At 47.8% G+C, this 24013-nt stretch overlaps 2 protein-coding genes and 1 non-coding gene across 3 annotated transcripts in view; 2 read left to right on the top strand and 1 right to left on the bottom strand.

Moving 5' to 3' along the window:
- Hpse (heparanase) overlaps positions 1–14230 on the bottom strand; it is a 35236-nt gene extending 21006 nt beyond the window's left edge. The window contains exons 1-3 of the mRNA XM_051170650.1: positions 13914–14230; positions 7043–7188; positions 4541–4666 (exon numbers count right to left, since the gene is read on the bottom strand). Coding sequence (XP_051026607.1) covers positions 4541–4666; positions 7043–7188; positions 13914–14119 — 478 coding nt within the window. The 5' untranslated portion in view covers positions 14120–14230. The remainder of the gene's footprint in view (positions 1–4540; positions 4667–7042; positions 7189–13913) is intronic.
- On the top strand, positions 5166–5542 carry LOC127210881 (60S ribosomal protein L39-like). Its single transcript, XM_051170649.1, has one exon. The coding sequence runs from the start codon at positions 5166–5168 to the stop codon at positions 5343–5345; it is 180 nt and encodes a 59-aa protein (XP_051026606.1). The 3' UTR covers positions 5346–5542.
- Positions 14231–14652: 422 nt separating the features above from the next.
- On the top strand, positions 14653–14758 carry LOC127211100 (U6 spliceosomal RNA). Its single transcript, XR_007833383.1, has one exon. It is a non-coding gene; the product is annotated as a U6 spliceosomal RNA (small nuclear RNA).
- Positions 14759–24013: the final 9255 nt, after the last annotated feature.

Here is a 24013-nt window from a genome sequence, read left to right on the forward strand (position 1 = left end):
CTTGTGACCCAGTCCTTGGATACCAACACAGAAGAAGCAAGAGTTTGAGGCCAGCCTAGGCTACAAAGTGAAACCCTTTCTCAAACAACAACAACAACAACCACCAACACCACCTGAAAACTTTTTGGAAAAAACAAACAAAACCAACCAACCAACCAACAAACAAACAACCATCCACCGTTTACAGGAAGGATGCCTACAGTCTGTCCTTCTTCGCTCCCAGAAAGCCTGGCGTACCTGCTTTGCGGAGCATCTCCCACCCATGCCTCTCTCTGATTGTTTCCTTACCCTCCCAAATGTACTGGGAGTTTATGTATGTAATACTGTGAAGGCTAAACTATGCTGAAGAAGGGGGAGGCAGAGGGAATACAGGTAGAGGAACAGGAAGCCGAGGGCTCACTCATCAAATGCAACCAGCGCAACACGGCGCTGCCCTTCTGTGGCTCGCCCTGAGCTGCTTCTGTGACTTCTCTCAAAGCGAATGGGTTTTGTCCTCTACTTAAGCCAAGGTTCTCAACCCCTGGCCAACCCTTTCACAGGGGGTCAGCCTAAGACCATGGGGAAAAAAATCACAGCGATATTTCCATTATGATTTGTAACAGTAGCAAAATTATAGTTAGGAAGTAGCAACAAAGATAATTTTATGTTTGAGGGTCACTACACCATGAGGAACTGTATGAGGGTTGCAGTATTGGGAAAGTTGAAAGCTTTAAGCAGAGGCAAGAGGACCCGTGTAGGGCAACTTACCCATATTTTCTAGGACACATCATGTGTGTGTGTGTGTGTGTGTCTGTGTGTCTGTGTCTGTGTGCGCGCGCGCGCGCATACATTTTGACACCATCCACACAGTGACTGAACTATATCCTAAGCCAGTTACACAATGGTAAGGGGAGGCCATCCCTGCAGAGGTGTGAGGATGCTGCAAATCCATCACCTTGGCAACATAAGGTCATAGGTCCTGGCTTTTCTGTTTCAGAAACGAAAGATAAACTAGCACAATGTTTAATATGACCCCCTCAACATGGAAAGGCATTTATTACCTAATGCCATGTGGTCTTTTCACATCCCTATGTCATGATTTCCTACAGATAAGACCTTCCCCTGTGGATTTCTAGTATTTTCTGTCATTCCCGTAGAGTGATCAGAGATGACTCTGTTTATGCCAAATTTGACTAAACAATAAATCAGGCTTACTGACAAGCCTGGGTAGTTTCACTCCACTGAAGAAGGCCAGAGTTAGCCAGGTACGGTGGCTGTAATCCCTGCCCTCTGGGAAGCAGAGGCATGTGGACCTCTGTGAGTTTGAGGCTGGCCTGGTCTACACAGTGAGTTCAAGACTACACAGAAAAACAAATGTGAATCGTTGTCTGAGCCCCCAGGCTGTGACATTTGGCTGGCAGCCCAAGGTCTTGATTCAGGTGGCTATTAACTGACTGGGGTTGTGACGATCACTGAGGGTTGAGACATTTATGGCGATTTCTTCAATCAGGGATGAAGTTTGCCTCATCAACTGGCGATTTCTCTGTACCACGGATGTGGTTTTCCAGTTTCTTACCTAGAAAGAAGGCTCCTGGCAGAGCACGTCAAATGCTCAGATCTGCCACTGTTCTGCCAGCTCTGTTGCTCAATCAGTCTAAGTCTGACCCTGTCATTTCTCCGTGTTCACAGCATCTTCCCTAGGAGTTGGCCCCCATCTCACGGAATCTCGTCTTTGCTCATTTCTAAGAAGTAACTCCTCACCTGTGACAAGTTTTGTTGTGAAAGTGAAACCAGGCCACCTTTCTTTCTATTTTCACACAGTTACAGCGGCCATTCCTTCCTCCACTGAGGGTCAGAAGGAACTCCTTCCAAACTCTTGTGTCAACTGGTGTTTTGATGTGCCCCAATGAATCAGGGTACCTAGAGTGGTGCTGTGGAAGTAGACGTGAAGACTGCTTTAGCCTCCTTGTGCAGCTCCAGGCGAGCGCGGGGTGAGCTGGTGTAGAGTAAGTGTGCAGAAAGCAGTCTTTCCCCCCCCCCCCCTTGATCAGCAGGTTTCCATGGTGGACTTGAATATCCAACAAATCATGTTTATAGGCTGATACACTGTGACTCAGACTCTGTTGCATTTTCAGAGCTCTATAGATCGGCGCAATGATTAAGGGCCTGGGGATTTTGGTGTTTTTGTTTTGTTTTGTTTTGTTTTTTTTGTTTGACTAGTCAGTGACCAGAGGCTTCAACTTAAAGTCACCAGCTGTATTATTGTCCAGAACTTAAGAAAGTCAACCACCCTCTGAAGGTTTGAAGGCAGCCTTGACCTCTCCTTTCCAGCTATGAAAGTCCTAGACGGCATCTCCTAGAATAAGGCTGCTTTGCCTACACTGAAACACTGATATTAGTACGGCCCCTTCCCCACTCATCTTAGCCAGACCGCCTGGCTAGTTTGCTGCAGCTACATCATGCTTTCCCCTGAGGTATCTCTTGGCTCCTTTAACCGTGTTCGTAGCATCCTTATCTCTCCCCCACCCTCCCCCCACTTCACAGAATTGAGGAAAGCTAGGGCTGGTTCTGCATGAGACTTTGGACAAAGGGGATGCTCTCGCTGGCTGGATCCTCCAACATGACCATTACAACTCCCTCCTTGATATCGGTAAAGCTGCTCTGCGTTTCTGCACTCCCTGGACTCACTGGAGTAGAACTTGCAATTTCCTTAAGGAATGCTCCCCTTGCATTCAGGGCTAATGATTTGGTGGGAGAGGCCAAGTGCTCAGTCTTCCTTGGCTTTTGATAAGCCGTCCTCACTGTTCAGTCTAGCATTTGACTTAGAGTGAGAGATGCCTGACTCTTTGTTTTTTCTGTTTGAGTAATCAGAGGCCACTGTGAACTATGGTTGAGCCAACCCGCAGTATGCTTGTGTCTTGGGGAATAGGAGGGCAAAGAAGAAGAGGCAGGAAACAGTGGGGGGGGGGCAGTCAACATGCATACATTTATCAATCAAGTTCATCGTTGTCTTCAGATACGTCTTGTGGTGCCTCAAAACAATTTCAACATGCCTATAACTGGTCAACACTTGGGAGGCAGAGGCAGGAGGATCTCTGAGTTTGAGGCTAGCCTGGTCTACAGAGTGAGTTCCAGGATAGCCAAGGCTACACAGAGAAACCCTGTCTCAATAAGAGGAGGGGGGTGGTGTAAATGAAATTTGTAGGTAAATGGAAGGATCTAGAAGCAATCATTTTGAATGAGGAAACCCAGACATAGAAAGACAAATGTTACCTGTTTTCCCTCATTTCTGAATTCTAGCTTTGGCTCCTTTTTCATTGAGAATACCCACAGAGATCAGAAAACGAGTAGGAAGCCATGGGGACAGGCCTTCAATGGACGGAAGTTAGAACACGGCATATGAAGAGGGAGAGTTACGCTGGGGTGGGAATGGAGAGGCTAGAGGAGAGAGGAGATGGAGGGGAGACTAGCACTAAAGGACATTTTAAAAAAGTTATGGATAGGTCAAATATTTCTCTCAAATGCTTAGATCTGGAGCGTTTCAGATTCCACAGGTCTTGACTTTTGGAGTTCTATAACCCTTACCAATTGCTTGGCTCTAATAAAACAGGGGACCTTGGAGGATTTCAAATTTTGGACTTCCAGACTCATGACTTTTCAACTTGTAGTGGTCTTTCATGCTTCTAAAAGCAGAGACAGATGAACAAGGGAGTGCGGGTGAGTTTTACATTTTACACTTCCGTATTTTACCTTCTTCACAAAAACCATATTTATTGTCTCACTTCCATGGTTGGTCTTCGAGTCCTACTCTGTGGCTGGCTGCCAAAGTCAGAAGTCAAGGGAAAGCCATAGAAGCTTTGGGTTCAGGGTCTCCCATGAACTCTCTTCCTTCTTTTCCTCATGCTGGCCATTATAGCCAGAGCCTCACGCGTGCTCAGAGTGTGCTCTGTCACAGAGCCTTCTGTCAGCCTATCTCATCGACTCTGGGCGTGTAGGCATGGGTGCTATTGTGTGCAGGTGTATGTGTATGCACATGCTTATGAAGGCCAGAGGTTGACTACATGGGTGCCTGGTGCACAGAAGGCTGAAGAGGATGCCAGATTCCTTGGAACTTGAATTACAGGTTGTTGCAAGTCACCCACGTGGGTGCTGGGAATCAAGCCCAGTTCTCTGGAAGAGCAGCCAGTGCTCTTAACCACTGAGCCAACTTAACTGCTCTAAATTGCACCAGCGCTCACCTTCGTTTTTTGAGACAGGGTCTCTCACTGAACCTGAAACTCACTAATTGACTAGAGTTGGCACAGGGGAACTTCCTGTCTCAGTACTGGGCTACTTACATTAAAGAAAACAGACCAGCCAAACCAAATGAACCAAAACAAACAACAACAACTACTCAGTGTTTACGTGAATGCTGGGGATGCTCATGTTTGCATGTAGGGACCCCTGCCACCCGCCCCCTACCCCCGCCCCAGGCTCCTCATGAAGTCTTGATAGTACTTAAACACTGTGTAGCTTTGTATGTTGCTATGTTAGAACACCCACAGGCGCTAGCATTCCTTACTTGAGTAGGTGCTGTTTTTGAACTTTTTTTGGTACTGTTCTTTCAGTAGCAACAGCTCCTGGAAAGGCCATTCTATCTGGAGTTTCCTCACCACATCAGCAGAGACCGGCTCAGACCTGCACACATCTGCAAGAGGAAGAGAGAACTCGGGGAGACCGTTTTCACAGCGACAAGGTTGAAACCCAAAATGGATGGTTAGCCAACTGCTGTGTGGCTGAGGCAGGTGATTACCAGGTTTCTCATTATTAAGTACGAGATCAGAGAAATGTAGACTCTGTTACGTGCGACACATTTGTTGACTAACTAATGACTACCAAGAAAGCAAACAGCAAATTCCCTAAGGAAACACTGGGTATCTACTGACACGGACATAGCTCAGATAGTTTACTAATCCAGAAATCCCCTCTGCACTTGAACTGGCCAGAGAATTGGATGTGGAGGTCAGAGTTCAGCTCAAAAATGAAAATTCATTTTCAAAACAAAGCTGACTGTGGCAGCACACACTTGTCAGCTCAGGATGTGGGGGGCGGTGGCAGGGGGATTGAAATGAATTTGGGGCCAGGTTTGACTATATAGCAAGACTCCGTCTTAAAAACAAAACAGAACATCTGACTCAGCTTCTCTCATGTCTTCTCACAAGACTTTCAGAATCAAGCGATTCCTGGCCAAAAAACAAAAGCAAAAGTGTTCGATTCCTCAATGGATTCAGATGAAAGCTGGTAACAAAATCAGGTGGGACTCAGGGAGAAGACACTGGAGGAGGACGGAGCTGGGTCTGTTAGGATTCACAGGATGGCAAGACTGAGGGTTTATATGGTCATTGGTCAGCCTACCAAATGGAGTTTGACATTTTTAATCTGGAGACTTGGTCATGTTTAAACTGGTGGTGTGGTTTGTCCAGTCATAAAAGGTAGAACCTTTCAGAAAACAAAAACAGAAAAGCTTGGAGAGATGGCTCAGCAGTTAATAACACCTGGTGCTCTCGCAGAACCACCTGGGTTCAAATCCCAGGACCCACTTGGTGGCTCACAAACGTCTGGAACTCAGTTCCAGGGGATCCAACCCTTCTCTGACCTCCTCAGGCACCAGGCACACACGTGGTGACTACATATATGCAGGCAACACGCCCCTACACTTTTTTTTTTAATCAAAACACATACAAAATTGCTATGCCTAGATGGTATTTGCTTTGTAGTGAGTTCCTCTGTGATGAATTACAGCCACAGGGCCCAAACTGGCAAACTACTGACTGTTTTCCCTTCCAGTCTGGAGCTTTCCCCAACTCTCCTCCCAGGAAGCCTGCATTGCTTTATCACAAGACAGCAGGGGTGCCAGTGCATGCAGCCAGAACCAGCTGACCAGCTGATGACTTCCTTCCTGGGAAAGACACCCTGTGACTGGCTGACAGAGTCCCTTTTCTATCCCAGTGCTCACAAAGGATCTCTCAGAGGAGCTTTGGGGACCCTCCTCATTAGCCCCAGGATAAAGAAAAGTGAGGTGCGAAGGTCGGCGTCCCACCTAAATTTAAGTTATGAATGCAGGGGGAAAAAAAAAAGCCAAATTGCCAAAAAAAGAAAAAAAAAGAAAGAAAGAAAATCAGGAATGTGTATGGCTGGTGGGCAAGAGCCAGGCTGAGCAAACACTTGGAGTTTATTATTAAAGGAGGCCCCCATACCTTCCTTCTGCTTTTTTCTAATTACCATGCTTCCGGTTTGGGGCCAGTATCTGACCAACTGAATACATTCTCACTGGAGAAAGTAAGCAGAAAGGAATATGTAATCTATGAACTAGTTAAATGCTACGTACCAACAGACAAAATACATATGCATACACATATGTGTGAAGAGGTATATAATATACCTCACAACTGTTCGGACGGCAGTTTAACAGACTTCCGATGTCTCGAAACACTCCTGAAGGTCATGGACAAATCCTCAGGACCAGCAAGGGTAGGTGTCTCAGGTGAGGTCCACAAAGATCCCATATCAGAGCCATCTGATAAGCTTGCTAAAGACAGAATCTAAGGTCGAGGCCCTGAGACCCCACCACTCAAACTTACCCCAGGTTATAGGACAGTCTGTAAAGTTCAGAACCAACACCCAGTAAATCAAATCATGCTGGGGTGAAAGTGTCCCCCCACTATGTTTCTTTGTTTCACCCTTCTTCTCCTTCTCCTTACATAATAAGGTGCTTTGGTCTATGGCTATGTTGCTACCTGTAAGTACTCTCTGGCCTGGCTGTTTCTACCCATGTGATCCCTCCACCCAGCTATTTCAGCTACAACCACTGTTTGTTTGTAAGCCCCAGTTATACACAGCACGCCCTATCTGGGATGCTTCACAGTCACAAAGACGTGAGAGGAAGAAGGCCGCCCCCAGCTTCTTCTTCCCCTTGGTGTCCTCTGCTTGTCTAATAGTCAGGCCCGAGCAACCACCCTTTTCTCTAAGCAGTCTTATGACTGACACAGGCTAACTGAAATATATAATCTTTTAAAACTTTTACCATGGTCGACTTGAGATTGCCAGTAACTTCTTTCTTCAAAAGTTGGTTCCTTCTTGGGATCAAAAATAAGAAAGTCGGTCTTGGTGCCACCAAATCTCAAGTATGCAGGAGACAGACCTCTGGCCAAAGCACGAAGCCTTGGAGAACTGTTATGAAGACAAGCAAGAAAGCATAATAGTAATTGTTATTATTTCAGTCTTTTTTTGAGACATCTTACCATGTAGCCCAGGCTTGCTTCACACTTGTGATCTCTCTGCCTGTGTGCCCGGAATGCTGGGATTACAGGCATGTGACACCATTCCAGCTTATAATTATTATTTTCTGAGAAAGCTCAGTTAAGCATTTTCACTTCCTTCTCTCTGGGTGGATCCAGTTTTTATTTTCTAACTGCTATCTGCCCCTGGGCGATAGAGAGAGGTGCATAGTTCAAGACATACTTATCCATAGAAATTAGCTAGAGTAAAAGGGGGATTAAGGGTGAGTTTTGGGGAAGCATCTTGGAAGATGGCACTGCCATTTCCGAGATGAGGAACAGGCCATAGATTGGAAAAATGGGAGGAAGAAAAGGGCAGAAGAACCTGTAGAAATTATGGTGGCTGTGTTTATAATCACCATGGAAACACATCTCCAGGTGTGTCTACAAGTGTATTTCCAGAAAAGTTTAACGGAGGAGGTAAGATCTACCCTACATTTTGGTGACGCCACCCCATGGGCTGGAGCCCCAGACTGAATAAAAAGGAGAAAGTGAGCATTCATCTCTCTGGTCTCCGCACAGAGGACATGCATCCAGCTGCCTCCAGCTCCTGCCCCCATCACTTCCCTGACGTGATGGACAATATGCTGAAACAAGCCTTTTCATCCTTAAGTTGGTTTTATGAGACATTTTATCACAGCAGTTGACAAAACTAACTAATACAAAAATAGACACCAAACCCACAGGTCCACAGGCCACATGTGACTGGAATACAAGAAATACATCTAGGCTGAGGATGCATCCCATAGACTCTTCAGTATAAAGTCAACCATCAGTCATGGTTAGACCTCAGACTTGGTGTCTTCTAGGAACCCCACAGTTGGCAGCTATCTGTGTCCTCTTTCTCCTCCTCTATTCTAATCTCTCTAGGGTATCCCTAGTCCTGCCACCATTATGCACATCACCCCCACTCCCAGGCCATCTTCATCCCTTTGGGACTCACAGCCACGCTGACGAACCCACGATGTCCCTCGTTCTGCCTCTGTTCCCCTCCGGTGGAGCCAGACTCCCAACCCTACTTGAGAGGCCTCCAGAGTTGCCCACCCACCCCACCCTCCTCACCGATCGGGGACTACTTAAATGCATGAACCCAGAGTCCCAACCACAGCTTCAGATCTGGGACCAGTTAGAGTCTGAACACAGAAACCCAGAGTGGCCTCCCGCTGAAACGCAAGTATCGTCTGGTTGATCAGACTCTTCGCAGTGCCTAGATGAATGCCTGGCACACAGCAGTGCTCAGCCAATATTTGTTAAGTGAATGAACAAAGAAGAGCAGCCTGAGGAAGGGCAAGGGGAAGCCAGCCAATGACTGGTTTTGGACAAAATGACATTAAAACTCATTGCTGTGGCCATTGCCACATAAAGCAAGCCATATGTCTCAGAGCTTTGCTAGTAAAGACCTTTTGTTTGTGTCCTTCACAGTAAAGTATCTTTTGTGCTTTTAGAAGACAATATCGATGACCTCTGACAGAAAAAAAAAAAAAAAAAAAAGGCAGATTTAACACAGCTGCAAAACTTGCCATAAAAACTAAGTTGATCAAAGGCACAGTATTTCAATCATATGCAGGAAAATAAGGGGAAATACCCCACTGCCATAGTGTCACAGAAATAATAAAAGAAAGTGTGAGGCAGCTGTTCTCTTTCCAGAGGAGGCTGTCAAGAAGAAACAAAACAAAACAGCCTGCAGGTGTTTCTGTTTTACCTTTAGAACAAAAATACATTGCTTCTCTTTGACACAGACGCCGAGGTGGCTTATTAATATGCACTAGATGCTATTATATTTCCATTTCCAGACTTAAAGGGCCACCCCAGAGATTCCAAAGGGAGAAAGCAGGATTGGACTCAGTGACAGTTGGCATTTCAGCAAAAGCAATGAGTGAGAGGTAAAGGTCATTGTCACAAAAGGGTTGCTCAAACATGGAAGAAGTAGAGAGAGGAGGCAGCTACTCAGGGAGGATTTTTGTTTTGTTTGTTTATTTGTTTGTTTTCCAAGACAGAGTTTCTCTGTGTAGCCTTGGCTGGCCTCGAACTCACAGAGATTTGCCCGCCTCTGCCTCTCTGAGTGCTGGGATTACAGGTGTGCACCAACATGCCCAGCTCCGGGGAGGTCCTTTTAAAAAGGCAGACACGTGAGAACTTACTTTTGCTACCATGTGAAGGCATGGATTTGTGATCCAAGAGCAGGAAGGCAGAAGTTCAAGTTTTCATATACAGAAGTGATGTCACTAGGGATGGGGAGAGCCAGGGCATGGGCGTGATGTTTGCAGGTAGAAATGGAGGAGAGTGGCACGTGCTAAAGCCAACCGTCAAGAAAATACCACCCTGGTTCTCAATGCTTGCTGATTTCCACGGTGTAAACAGTCTCACCGTAGCCGTTCTCTATGTACCAGTGTGATGCCGCAGAACGCGGCATTGACAAGAGGGCTCACGTTTGACTCAGGTGACAGGGTGACGCAAACTGGCCCAACACTGAGTAACAATTACCCGAGAGGGCCAGGATGGGGGAAATTGAGAGGCTTGTTCCTCAGGTAAACTTGATGTCACCTAAGATAATAGTGGGACTTGGCACCGAGAGCAGTGCCAGATTTTAATCAATACGGAGAATAGAGAAACGGGAGTGAATAAAAAGGGTTGAATAGGAGCTGGAGGGGAGCCTCACACGGCGTCACCACAACAGTCTCCAATATGCATCAATTTCATCCAGCGCTTTAGGCAGGTTGGAAGGATTTTTTTTTTCCACTTAATGTCCTAATATCACAATGACGTGGGTGTCCTTATTATTCTCACTGTGTAAATACGGAACCTAATAAAAAAGGAGCTAGGTTGATTCACCAAAGGTAATGAGCCGAGAGGGATCTGAGCTGCAGTAGTCTTGCATCCAACCATTGGCTAGAAGGAGTGGCAGGCATAGGAACGGAGCACGAGAGGATGTGCAGCTTGTACTCAACAGGTCTACAGGGGGAGAGACTTCTGGGAAGTGTACTGAATTAGCTAAGGCATGGGTGTGTGTGTGTGTGTGTGTGTGTGTGTGTGTGTGAGAAGGACTTACACTATGAGAATGAGAACAGGGTTACTAAGCTCAAGGTTCTAGGGAGTGTGGTGGGATGGCTTGGGAGGGAAAGGTTGTTCTCAATTGTCTGTCTCCAGTCCAAAGCACTCCTCTCTGGAATGGACAGGGCACCTGTGGCCCTGTCCAACATGGCTCTGGTGGTTCGTATGAGAAATGTCTCACATGGGTGTTGTACTGGTTGGTTTTATGTCAACTTGACACAAGCTAGAGTCATCAGAGAGGAAGCCTCTGCTGAGGAAATGCCTCCATGAAACATTGTCTCGATTAGTGATTAATGGAGGCGAGCCCGGCTCATGGTCGGGTGGTGCCATTCCTGGGCAGGTAGTCCTGGGCTGTATAAGAAAGCAGGCTAAGCAAGCCATGATGAGCAAGCCAGTAAGCAGCATCCCTCCATGGCCTCTGCATCAGCTCCTGCCTCCAGGATCCTGCTCTCAGGACTCTGTTGTTTGAGGAGGGTTAGGAGATAAGGCTGGGCTTTGAGAGATTTGCCTCCCCCCATTTCCAGAAGCTCTTTTCCCTCAGTGTTTATTTCCTGGCCATCTGCTGCCATTCTTCCTCTGCCATTATGGACTCTCTCTGAAACAGTAAATACAAATAAACTTTCTTCCTCACGTTGCCTTTGGTTGTGGTATTTCATCACAGCAACAGAAATGCAACCAATAAAACGGGGGTATTAAAGCACTCACTTCGCATTGGTAACAAATGCATCTCTAAACACGGAAAGCAGCTGTCAATGATGATATGGGAATTCAACTATTAATATTATGGATGACTAGTTATCGAAATTGCAAAAAATGTATTTACTGAAGGAAAAGAAGCAAATTACTATGCAAAGCAAGCAAGAACCGCATTTTTTTGTTTTGTTGTCCAATGCCACTTTTGTCCGGTAGATTTCTTCAACACTATACTGTCTCATCGTAATGAGGAAATTATGGCTGTGTGTGTGTCCGTGGCTTGTTTCTAACAGAGCTGTGCTCTCTCATACAGTAGCCACTAGCCTCTGATGATATAAACATAAATCACGAGACTATGGAGGTGTGATTCCAGAGAGGGAGTGTGAACTACCTCACAGTTTTTACACCGGGCTGCGACACAGTTCAGAGGCAGAGCAGCCGTTTAGTGTGCAAGACCCTGGACTCAGCCCCCGGCACTGCCCAATGTCAGTGCTCACTTCTTTTTACCGTTTATGTTTGCTTTTTGGTGTTTTGCCATTGGAGGGGGGGGGCACGCTTACTATGTAGCCCAGGCCAGCTTCGAATGTGTGGTCCTTCCGTCTCTGCTTCCCAAGTGGTAGGATTGTAGCTAGCAATCACACTTGGCCTTTTTGCTTTTTGTGAACTGTTTACCAAAAAGTTTTAAAATTACATCCGTGCCTTGTACATGAGGCTCATGGTAATTCTCCTGCATATTGCCTCTAGGACGGGGCTTTCTTGGTATTCTTTGCTAATCTGGGCTGAGGATATATTTTGAATAATTTCCTCAGGGAAGAGAAATTTAACAGATGTTCCTTTTCAATTCTAGAGCCTTCTATGATTAACATTTAAATTTTGCACACTGTTCTCTGGTTACAAATGTGAGAGAGACCTGTTTCCATTTGTCTAGTGCTTGTAGCAGACTCATACCACCCAAGTTCATCTGGGAAAACCTCCTTGGAGGCACCTTAGAGCTTTTGGGCCCCAAGTCTCCTATTTGTATGTTAATGGTAGGGTTTTTTTTGTTTGTTTGTTTTTTGCTTTTGTTTGTTTTTGTTCTGTTTTGTTTTGTTTTAATCGGTCTATCAATTTGTTTCCAGACAATTTTTTTTTTTTTTTTTTTTTTAAACATTCCCTGCCCTACTTCTAATAACTGGCTTGTTTTCTTCTTGTATACCTTTGTTTTTGTGATCAGAATCTGGCTTCAAATATTACCTTTATTTACTAGCCGATTGACATGGGTGAATTATTTAATCTCCCATAACCTCAATTTCTTCATTGCTGCCTCTCAAATGCTGGGATGAAAAGTGTTCACTGTGACATCCAGACTTTAAATTTATTTATTTATTTTGAAGGACAAAGTCTGATGTAGCCCAGGCTAGCCTTGCTATGTAGCTGAAGCTGACCTGGAACTTCTGATCCTCCCTGTGGCCCTGGAATGCCGGGCTAAGAGTCATGAGCCACTTATGCAATGTTGGGGGTTGAGCCTGGGATTTTGTGTGTGCTAGGCAGGAAGAAGCAAACCTTCCAACACTGTAGCAAGTATTTATTATCTCACCAAGTCATCATAGAAATCCAATGAGTCAGATTTGGGAAAACAGGGTTGTTGGGCTCCCAGACTCTTAGCCATCAGAACCTGTGTAAAATTGGCAGTGACCCCAATAGTGTGGGCTCAGGGCGTGCAAACAATGTCTAGGCCTTTGACAGTGGTGACGTAAAGGGCTGGTAAAGAGACCATGGCAGGCGGATCATGAGTTCAAGGCCAGCCTGAACTAATGGTTACACAATGCCTCAAAACAACAAATGTTGTGGACATCTCAGGAGGCTCCCTTGGTTCAGAGGACCTATGGCTGCAGCTGCAATCTTTCATCTCGGGGGACAATGTGCACTCACAGAGCAGGAGTAAAAGCTGTGTTTGGCCAGGGAAGGGGGGAAACCCTGCAGCTGATGAAGCAGCATCCTGTCTACACCCTCATCTTGGAGAAACATACTTTTAAAAAGTTTTTTATTAGCATATGTTAATTATACATAATAATGGGGTTTCATCTTGACATTTCAAACGTGTATAAAATGCATTTTGATCCTATTCATCCCCACTTGCTCTCTCTTGCCCCTTCTCACTGATCCCTTTCCTTTTTCCAATTAGTCTCAGTCTCTCCTCTCTCCCCCACCGCCCTCTCCTCCCCTCACCCTTGCTTCTCCGCCTACCTCCCATTTAGTTCCGTGGGGCCTCAAACTTGCTATGTTGCCAAAGATGGCCCTTCAGCTCCGGATCCTTCTACCTTCACATCCCAAACGCCGGGATGTAAACATCTGCCACCAAGCCAGAGATCCCAAGTCGCTGGGAATGGAACCCAGGGCTTCCTTCATGCTCATCACACCCTCCATCAACTGAGTTACACTCAGTGCCGTAAAATGTAAATGCTTCAAAGCAGCAAGAGGAGGAGCAGTTGTTCTCCACAGCGGTTTTCCCCTATCTAACTTTTCTTTCTTCTTCTTCTTTTTTAAAGCAAAAATTCCCAACCCAGTTTAAAGGGCACCAGTTTACGGGTCCAACGCTGAAGCAAGTTCAAGGGCTCCAGCTGAAATGCTAGGGCTTGTGACAGCTCTCCGCCGTGCCCCGCCCCACCCCACCCCCCACCCCCGGCAAATCTCCTCTTAATACCTGGGCTTGGCTGGTGCCCAGGCAACAAGCAGCGCTGAGTAAATGAAACAGGAAAAAGCTTTTGGGGGTTGACTGCACATGGGAGGGAGGCTCTGGCTCCAGAGACCAAACGAAAAGTTGTTTCAGAAAACCAAAGAGAGTGGCTGGCCCTCCAGAGTGTGGGAAGACAGGGAGCTGGGGGCTGCACTTACCCAAGGAAAGTAAGGAACCGTGGGTCTGTGGCCAGGCTGGCATCGATGGTGATGGACAAGAAAGAGGGGCTCACCAGTTGTAGCGGCCGCTCCGTGGAAAACTCCAAGTCTACCACGTCCTCGGCCTGCGAGGTTTCCGCTGGGACGCCCAGGGTCAGGGCACCAAGCGGCCCCCAGAACCACAGCAGCAGCAGCAGCTGCAGCATCCCACCTGACCGCCCGCTGCCTCCGTGAGAGCTGGCTGGGCACAAGCGCTGGCTCCCGCCCCCTGCACCGGGTCCTGCTCAGCCTCCGCTGCCAGTGCTCGGAACCCTCCCGCCGCGCTCCATCCCTCCCGCTCCTCCCCTGCGTCCCTCCCCTAGCACCCTCTTCCTCCGCCCTCTCCTCTGCGCTCTCTCCCATTTCCGTGCTGGCTTCTCCCTCGGAGGAGGTCATATCCACTTTTTAAAACATCCACACCCATCCGAAGGGTGCGGAGGTGGCCAGAATCCAAGATCCTGGGAGGCCTGGGGAAGGAACTTCCTAGAGCTGTGATGGGGTGGGAACCTAGCTTCCTGGTGTCCCGTGTGCAGTGTCACCTCTTCTAGCCCCCCTCGAGGATTCAGCCAGCCCCTACCCTGATTCCCACCTGCTTTAAGGCACTTGTCACTTGAGCCTGCCAAAATCTGGCTAACCTGGGGTGTCCTCTGCCGAGATCAGCTTCTTGGGTATCCCACTGTGGCTTGAAAATCTGGTGCAAGCACTGGCTTACGCAGCACATACACTAAATTGGAAAAATAGAGAGAAAATTAGCATGGGCCCTGTGCAAGAATGACACTCAAATTTGTGGGGTGTTCCATATTTTTTTACATTCAGAATTTTAGACTCATCAAGATAGGAAAGATGTTTTCTTCAAGGCTGCCAAATACAAATAGCCAAAACACTATGACTATAACACACACACACACACACACACACACACACACACACACACACACACACACACTCCTGATTGTTTCGTGGTTCTTCTTACTATAGGTAGTTTATTGTATATGTGTGTGTAATAATATAAATGTATATGTAAAAAATTAATAAAAAATTGTAAAAACAAAAAAAGAAAAGAAAGAAAAAGATAAAGAAAAAAGAAAATCTGGTCTGAGCATCAGCTAAAATGCAGCTAGAAATCAGTCTTCAAAAAATATTTCATTTTTTCAAACAACTCATGAAAGGAATAGTTGGGAGAGCCAGAGTTGTTAGATGCTCCCAGGGAGTCAACAGCTAGAACACAGCAAGAAGCCCCCCGCAGATACCCTTGGGATCCAGAGCAAATCCCAAATCCCACCCACCACCACCCCACTTTCCCACCGTCCCACCATCCCACCATCCCACCACCCCACCATCCCACCACCCCACCATCCCACCAACCCCACCCACCCCACCATGCCACTATCCCACCACCCCACCACCCCACCATCCCACCACCCCACCATCCCACCACCCCACCATCCCACCACCACCCACCATCCCACCACCCCACCATCCCACCACCCCACCACCCCACCATGCCACCATCCCACCATCCCCACCACCCCACCATCCCACCACCCCACCATCCCACCAACCCACCACCCCACCATGCCACTATCCCACCACCCCACCATCCCCACCCACCCCACCACCCCACCACCCCACCACCCCACCACCCCACTATCCCACCACCCACCACCCCACTATCCCACCACCCCACCACCCCACCATCCCACCACCCCACCATCCCACCACCCCACCATCCCACCACCCCACCATCCCACCACCCCCCACCCACCACCCCACCACCCCACCACCACCACCCCACGATCCCACCACCCCACCACCCCACGATCCACCACCCCACCACCCCACCAGCCCCCCACCCCCCAGCCCCACACCACCACCCCACGAGCCCCACCACCCCACCCAGCCCACCACCCCCACTAGCCCACCACCACCCACCAGCCCACCCACCCACCAGCCCACCAGCCCACCACCCAGAGTCCCACCACCCCACCAGCCCACCACCCCACCAGCCCACCATCCCACCACCCCACCACCCACCAGCCCACCACCCCCACCCAGCCCACCACCCCACCACCCACCACCCCACCACCCCACACCCACCACCCCACCACCACCACCCCACCCACCACCCCACCACCCCACGACCCACCACCCCCCCCACGAGCCCACCACCCCACCAGCCCACCACCCCACTATCCCACCACCCACGATCCACACCCCCCCACAGCCCCACCCCCCACGAGCCCACCACCACACCACATCCCACCACCCCACCATCCCACACCCCACTACCACCACCCCACGAGCCCACCACCCCACTAGCCACCATCCCACTAGCCCACCACCCCACGAGCCCACCACCCCACGATCCCACCACCCCACTATCCACCATCCCACCAGCCCACCACCCCACCACCCCACCACCCCACTATCCCCCCCCCCATCCCACCAGCCCACCACCCCACCATCCCACCACCCCACCATCCCACCACCCCACCACCCCACCATCCCCACCTCCCAACACCACCCCACCATCCACCACCCCACCATCCCACCATCCCACCATCCCACCACCCACCACCCCACCACCCCACCAGCCCACCACCCCACTATCCCACCACCCACCACCCCACCACCCCACCATCCCACCATCCCACCCCCACCATCCCACCACCCCACCACCCCACCCAGCCACCACCCCACCACCCCACCATCCCCACCATCCCCATCCCACCATCCCACCACCCCACCACCCCCACCATCCACCATCCCACATCCCACCATCCCACCACCCCACCACCCCCACCATCCCACCAACTCATATCCACCATCCCACCATCCCACCACCCCACCATCCCACCACCCCACCATCCCACCATCCCACCACCCCACCACCCCACCACCCCACCATCCCACCACCCCACCACCCCACCATCCCACCATCCCACCATCCCCACCATCCCACCACCCCACCATCCCACTATCCACCAACTCATATCCCACCATCCCACCACCCCACCACCCCACCACCCCACTATCCCACCATCCCACCATCCCACCACACCACCATCCCACCACCCCACCATCCCACCACCCCACCATCCCACCACCCCCACCCCACCACCCCACCACCCCACCATCCCACCACCCCACCACCCCACCATCCCACCATCCCACCATCCCACCATCCCACCACCCCACCATCCCACTATCCCACCAACTCATTATCCCACCATCCCACCACCCCACCACCCCACCACCCCACCATCCCACTATCCCACCACCCCACTATCCCACCACCCCACCACCCCACCACCCCACCATCCCACCACCCCACCACCCCACTATCCCACCACCCCACCATCCCACCACCCCACCAACTCATTATCCCACCAACCCACCACCCCACCACCCCACCACCCCACCACCCCACCATGCCTCTATCCCACCACCCCACCATCCCACCACCCCACCAACTCATTATCCCACCATCCCACCACCCCACCATCTCACTACCCCGCCACCCCACCACCCTGCCCTGTGCATTTATCTCTTGCAGCTGACTTAACTTCAGTTTTCCCTTGACATTTACCCTGGAAGTGCTCACGCGTGGTGCCATGCCTGGCCTTAGTAGGTAATCAATTCATATCTACCCAAACCCTTAGATTTTTCTGTTCGGATTGCACCAACAGTAAAGCAATAAGTAAAAATGGATTGTTATAGAATGTATGGCTAAATTACACCCATTTGTCTATCCTTAAGTGATTTAAAAATTGCACGTGTAGTTAATACTTCCACCTGCATTGAGTTGGTATGCCAAAGCCATGGGATACAAAAGGAGAACATTCATGTTAACAGAAAGCTGTCCAGAGTGTATAATCCTCTGGAAGGGGGAGGCAGAAGATAGGGCCATTTCCATTGGTGGATGTCATGACTTAGACTCCACCTCCCGCCTCCTCCCAATGCTGTGTGTGGGGTGAAGTCATACCACTTCCTTTGGAAATCATTGCAAGTTTTCTGTGTTCGCACATCTGTGACACCTTGATGTGCGTGTGGGAAAGTAGGCTCTACAGGCAAGTTGCTAACACAGGGCCTGGGACACAGATAGGAAGCCAAGGCAGCGCTGGCTTCTCTCAGAAATCTCTTGGCTTCGTCTCAGTTCTGGCTCCGGACTCTAAGTTGATTTGTCCTGATGTGTCAGAAAAGACAACCATATAAGCACACAGCAGGGAGGAAGCTAAGGTCACATTCAGAGAAATTGTCACTTCAGAAACACTTTATAATAGAACATTTCACACACTATAGCAAGGTACACTTGACCTAGATTTTGATGAAGCCACATTCTAGCCCTCCATAGGGTTTGGAGTCTTGAACCACTTGTTAATTGTTTTTGTTTGTTCACTTGGTTGGTTGTTTTTTCCAAGACAAGGTTTCTCTGTGTAACCCTGGTTGTCCTGGAACTCAGTCTTGCCAATTATTTTTGCCTCTGGGACAGAGTCTCGCTGTGTTGGCCGGAAGCTCACTACCAGGAGGCTGGCCTGGGACTGACCCACAGCTTTACTTACCTCTGCCGCCTGAGTGCTGGAATTAAAGGTTTGCGCAGCTTTGCTCTGCTCTGCTCTGCCTTAGACACGGGTTTTGTTTTGTTTTGTTTTAACTTTAAAGAGTTTCAAGTTCATCTGACAGATGGAGGTACTCAGGCATGGTTCAAATTTCTTTTTTCTTTTTAGCTAATTGACTTTAGTATATGCGACACACCCAGCTCCATTCGCAACCTGAAATATGTCTTCAGGTGAAAGAATTAAACCCTATCACCTTACTGATTTATTTTGTGTTTTCAGAACCAGGGTTTTGCTCTGCAACCCAGGCTGGCCTTGAACTTGTAGTGATTTTTCCTCCCTCTGTTCTGGAGTGCTAAGATTACAGATGCATGCCCAGCTAGTGTGTCAGGAAGGTGGGAGTGCGAGGTCTGGGAGAGAACTGCCTCACCTGATGATGTATTTAGTCTGGCCTCTCTACATAGGTTCTGGACTTTTGGTCCATGGTCAGTTAGCTTTGGGGAGACAAACTGAATGTGCAAGGTCCTGGGTTTGATAGCTGGAGTACATGCCTGTGCATGCATGCACGCATGCACGCGCGCGCGCGCACACACACACACACACACACACACACACACACACACACACGACAAAAAGAAGGAAGGAAGGAAGGAAGGAAGAGAGGGATAAAGTGAATGAAGGTCACTACTTTGAAGCAAAAAGATTTCCTGGTTTGTCTGTTCCAAATTCTGAGTTACTTGAGGAGGGAGGCCTGTGCAGTAACAACCCCCGTGATGGATCTCACTTAGCCTGGTGTTTTAGAGTTTCTATTGCTGAGACAAAACACCATAACCCAAAAAGCAAGTTGGGAAGGAAAGGGTTTATTCAGCTTACACTTCACCAAAGGTAGTCAGGACAGGAACTCAAGCAGGGCAGGATCCTGGAGTCAGGAGCTGATGCAGAGGCCTTGGAGGGAGCGCTAGTTACTGACTTGCTTACATGACTTGCTTGGCCTGCTTTCTTATAGAAGCCAGGACCACTGGCCCCTGGAGGACACTACCCACACATGGGCTGGATCCTCCCCCATTGATCACTAATTGAGAAAATGCCTTACAGCTGGATCTCATGGAGGCATTTTCTCAACTGAGGTTCTTTCCTCTCTATGACTCTAGCTTGAGTCAAGTTGACACAAAACCAGCCATTACAACTGACCCTTTGTCAGTTTGACACACCAACACATCACTGTTAAGCCTCATCCCTTTCTTTCTTATTTATCCCCAAGAGCTCACATTAAAAATGTAAATAATATTAAAAGTCTCACAGTCTTTACAAATTCAAACACATTAAAATTTCAGTCCAGAAGCCAGGCATGGTGGCGCACGCCTTTAATCCCAGCACTCGGGAGGCAGAGGCAGGCGGATCGCTGTGAGTTCGAGGCCAGTCTGGTCTACAAGGTGTTTCTAGGACAGCCAAAGCTACACAGAGAAACCCTGTCTTGAAAAACAAACAAACAAACAAACAAACAAAATTTCAGTCCAGGTTGGAGTAGTGGCTCAGAGATTAAGAGTATTGGCTGCTCTTCCAAATGTCCTGAGTTAAATTCCCAGCAACTAAATGGGAATCAGGTGTCCTCTTCTGGCATGCAGGTGTACATGCAGGCAGAACACTATGTATAATAAACAAATCTTTGAAAAACTCCTTAAATAACTAAAATTTCAGTCCCTTTAAAATAGCCAATCTCTTTTAAAAATCCAAAGTCTTTTAAAATTCTAAGTCTCTCAACTGTGGGATCTAGTAAAATACTTTCTTACTTCAAGACGGAAAAGTCAGGGCACAGTCACAATCAGAGCAAAGCAAAATCAAACTCCAAGGCTCCAGTGTCTGGGAACATTGGAGTGGTCGCTAGGTGACTGTACAGATGTTGCAGGTACTGTTATGGTTTGAATGTGTACCCTGAAAGCTTATGATGAAGTTTAAAACATCTTGATAGCATATATTTATTTATTTTTGAGACAGCATTCCATTGTGTAGCTCTGGATGTTCTGGAACTCATTCTGTGGACCAGGCTGGCCTCAAACTCACAGAGATCTACCTGTCTCTGCCTCCCAAGTGCTGGGATTAAAGGTATATGCCACTACACCTGCCATGAAGTTTAATTTTTAAAATTATTTGTGTGCACGTGTGTGTACATGTGTCTACAAATACGCATGTGCCACAGTGCATATGTGGAGCTCAGAGGATAATGTTGAGGACCAGGCTACTCTTCCACTTTGAAACAGGGATTTTTGTAGTTCCCTACTATGTATGTTGGGTTAGTTGGCCCAAGAACTCCCTGGGCTTTTCCTGTCTCTGCCTCCCACCTTGTAGAAATGCAGACATTGTAGGTATGTGACACTCACCCCTGAGCTCTGGATCTCTGGAGATCGGACTCTAGGCCTCATGCTTGACAGCTGAGTGTTTTACCTCCTGAGTCACCTCCCAGCCCTGCTGATTCTTGCTCATCGCTTTAACATTGTTGAAGAGATAGGATCTGTAAGTGGTGGCTGTGCAGGACTCAGGAGACAGTTTCAGTTTTAACGTGTGGAAATCCAAGTTCAAACCCCAGAACTCACATTACAAATGCCAAAGTACAGGCAAGCTCCAGCAGGCAGGGCAGAGGCGGATGCATCTCTGAGCCTGAGGCCAGCCTGGTCTACAGAGTGAGTTCCAGGACAGCCAGGGCTACATAGAGAAACCATTTCTCAAAACAAACAAACAAAGAAAGAAAAAACAAAAACAAAACAGGAAAAAAAGAAGGAGGAGGAAGAGGAGGCATGAGAAGACGGGAAGATTGGTTATTGGCCAGCTAACTTACATGTACTTGGCAAAGTTCTAGCCTCATGAGAAACCTTGCCTCCGAACAAGACAAACAAACAAAATGTAAGTGGAAGGCCTCTTGAGAAATGACACTGGAGATTATCTTCTGACCTATGCACACACATGTTCATGAACGCACATGCGCACGCGCGTGCACACACACACACACACACACACACACACACACACACACACACACGTATTGGTGACACTATAGGAGTTCAATATTCTGAGATTGGAATCTACATAAAAGTACTTCCACCCCACCCCCTGCTTAAGCCTCTGCTGTGGGACGCTGCAGTAAGAAGGTTTCTGCCTGTTGCTGTCCGCTTAACCCCAGAACTCCAGAACGGTAAGAAATAATTTCCATTCATTATAAATCACCTGCCACAAGATATTCTGTTAAAGCTGCCCAAAAAAACCACTGAGGTTGTCACCAATGAATAGTTGCTTGAATATTTGTATCGGGTTGTCATTATTTCCTATGGCGACTTGCAACTCAAAGCACTACTGGTCAGAAACATGAGTCATTAGCTTACCTCATCTGCAGCCAGGTGGAAGCCATTATGAATGGAGATGGCTTCTTTTCTCCCTTAAATTGGCATCCACATTAGCTTTCTGTATCGTCAACAAATGCCTGAGGCAAGTCAACTTAAGGGATGGCATGATGGCAGAGAGGGCAAACGCATTTGCTGTACAAACCTGGAGATCTGAGTTCAGTCCCTGGGTCCACAGAAAGCTAGAAACAGAGAACCAACTCCACAGCACTGCCCTCTACCCTCCACATACTCTCTCTTGTGCTGGTCTACACACATTAATAACAATAAAAACATTTTAAAAATTAACTTAAAGAGTTTTTTGTTTGTTTGTTTGTTTGTTTTAGTTTTTCGAGATAGGATTTCTCTGTGTAGCCTTGGCTGTCATGGACTCCCTTTTTTTTTTGCACTATAATTTTTTAATTAATTCATTCATATTACATCTCAATTGTTATCTCGTCTTATGTATCCTCCCATTCTACCCTCCCTCCCTCTTTCACCCTATTCCCCTCCCCTATGACTGTGACTGAGAGGGACCTCCTCCCCCTAAATATGATCCTAGGGTATCAAGTCTTTTCTTGGTAGGCTGCTATCTTTCCTCTGAGTGCCATCAGGCCTCCCCATCAAGGGGACATGGTCAAATATGGGGCACCAGAGTTCGTGTGAAAGATGGACTCCCGGGCTGGAGAGATGGCTCAGAAGTTAAGAACACTGACTGCTCTTCCAGAGGTCCTGAGTTCAATTCCCAGCAACCACATGGTGGCTCACAACCATCTACAATGAGATCTGGTGTCCTATTCTGGTGTAAATGCAGGCAAAACACTGTATACTTAATAAATAAATAAATAAATAAATCTTTAAAGAAAGAAAGAAAGAAAGAAAGAAAGAAAGATGGACTCCCTTTCGAGACCAGGCTGGCCTCGAACTCACAGTGATCTACCTGCCTCTATCTCCTGAGTGCTGGGATTAAAGGTGTGTACCACCACGCCCGGCTAGAAAGAGAACATTTTCTTTGGCTCATGTTCTTGGAGGTTTCAGGCCTTGTTGCTTTGGGCCTGGGGTGATACTTATGCCAAGGTGGCAGTGTGCAGCAGAGGGCCCCGGTCAACTTTTGGCTCATGCGGAAGAGGAAGTAGAAGAGAATGGACTCCCACAGCAACTTAGAGGGCACACTTACTGGGCCTCATTCCCTCTCTTGGCCATACTGCTTATAGTTTCACACCTGCCACCAAAGCTGTGGGCCAGTGACTCAAGCCTTTCACACAGGGACTCTTGGGGACATTCCAGATCCAGACGGTAGCAACACATGAAATAGGTTCATATTTATGGGGTTTGTATTTTTGAAATTAGATCTGCCCAAGGCAAATCTTCATCCTTAGATTCTCTTGAGACTTAAACAAGTCAAATGTGCTTTCACACTAATTTCCTGAAAGAAACCCCCTCATGTGTAAGAAATCGGGAGAGTGTGGGGCACACTTTTAGGATCTCAGCACATTCAAGGCCAACCTTGGCTACTTAGTGAGTTTGAGCTTCAAAGAAAGCTTCCAATCCCAATTGGTCCAGCATTTCAGACTGTCCTACACAGGACTTTAATTAACTCTGGAATTTCTCAACATTTAGGAACTGGACCACAAATGCTATTCCTAGCTTGTTTAACCATTTTCCTCAATTTTATTTGGGCCCCTACAAAGGTATTATTCATTCCAAATCAGCCAGAAGAAACCTTAAGAAAATGACGTCTCATTTTCCTTAAGGGGGGGTTGGGTAGGTTTTTGATTGCTTTCTTGGGTGATAGATATTTATTTTCATTGGGAGTTGGCTATGAGTTTTTATTGGTCTTATTTATAGAGAAAACAAAGTTGGACTCAGGAATGTCTTTCCTTTCCTTTATTTTTCATTCTTAGGTTTGGAGATAGGGGTTGAAAAGAAAGAAGGGGGGATATAGAAATATATAGGGATGAGAGGATAAAAAAGTAGATTAGTAAAAAACAAAAAAACAAAAACAAAACAAAACAAAACAAAAAGTAGATTAGTGAATCTACTCCTCAACTTAATACCTTAATTGTTACTCATAAGATTATTTTTAATTTACTGGCATAAAATTAGAATTCAAATTTAAGATTATTCTTCATAT

The sequence above is a fragment of the Acomys russatus genome, chromosome 28, assembly GCF_903995435.1.
Source record: "Acomys russatus chromosome 28, mAcoRus1.1, whole genome shotgun sequence".
NCBI lineage: Eukaryota > Metazoa > Chordata > Mammalia > Rodentia > Muridae > Acomys > Acomys russatus.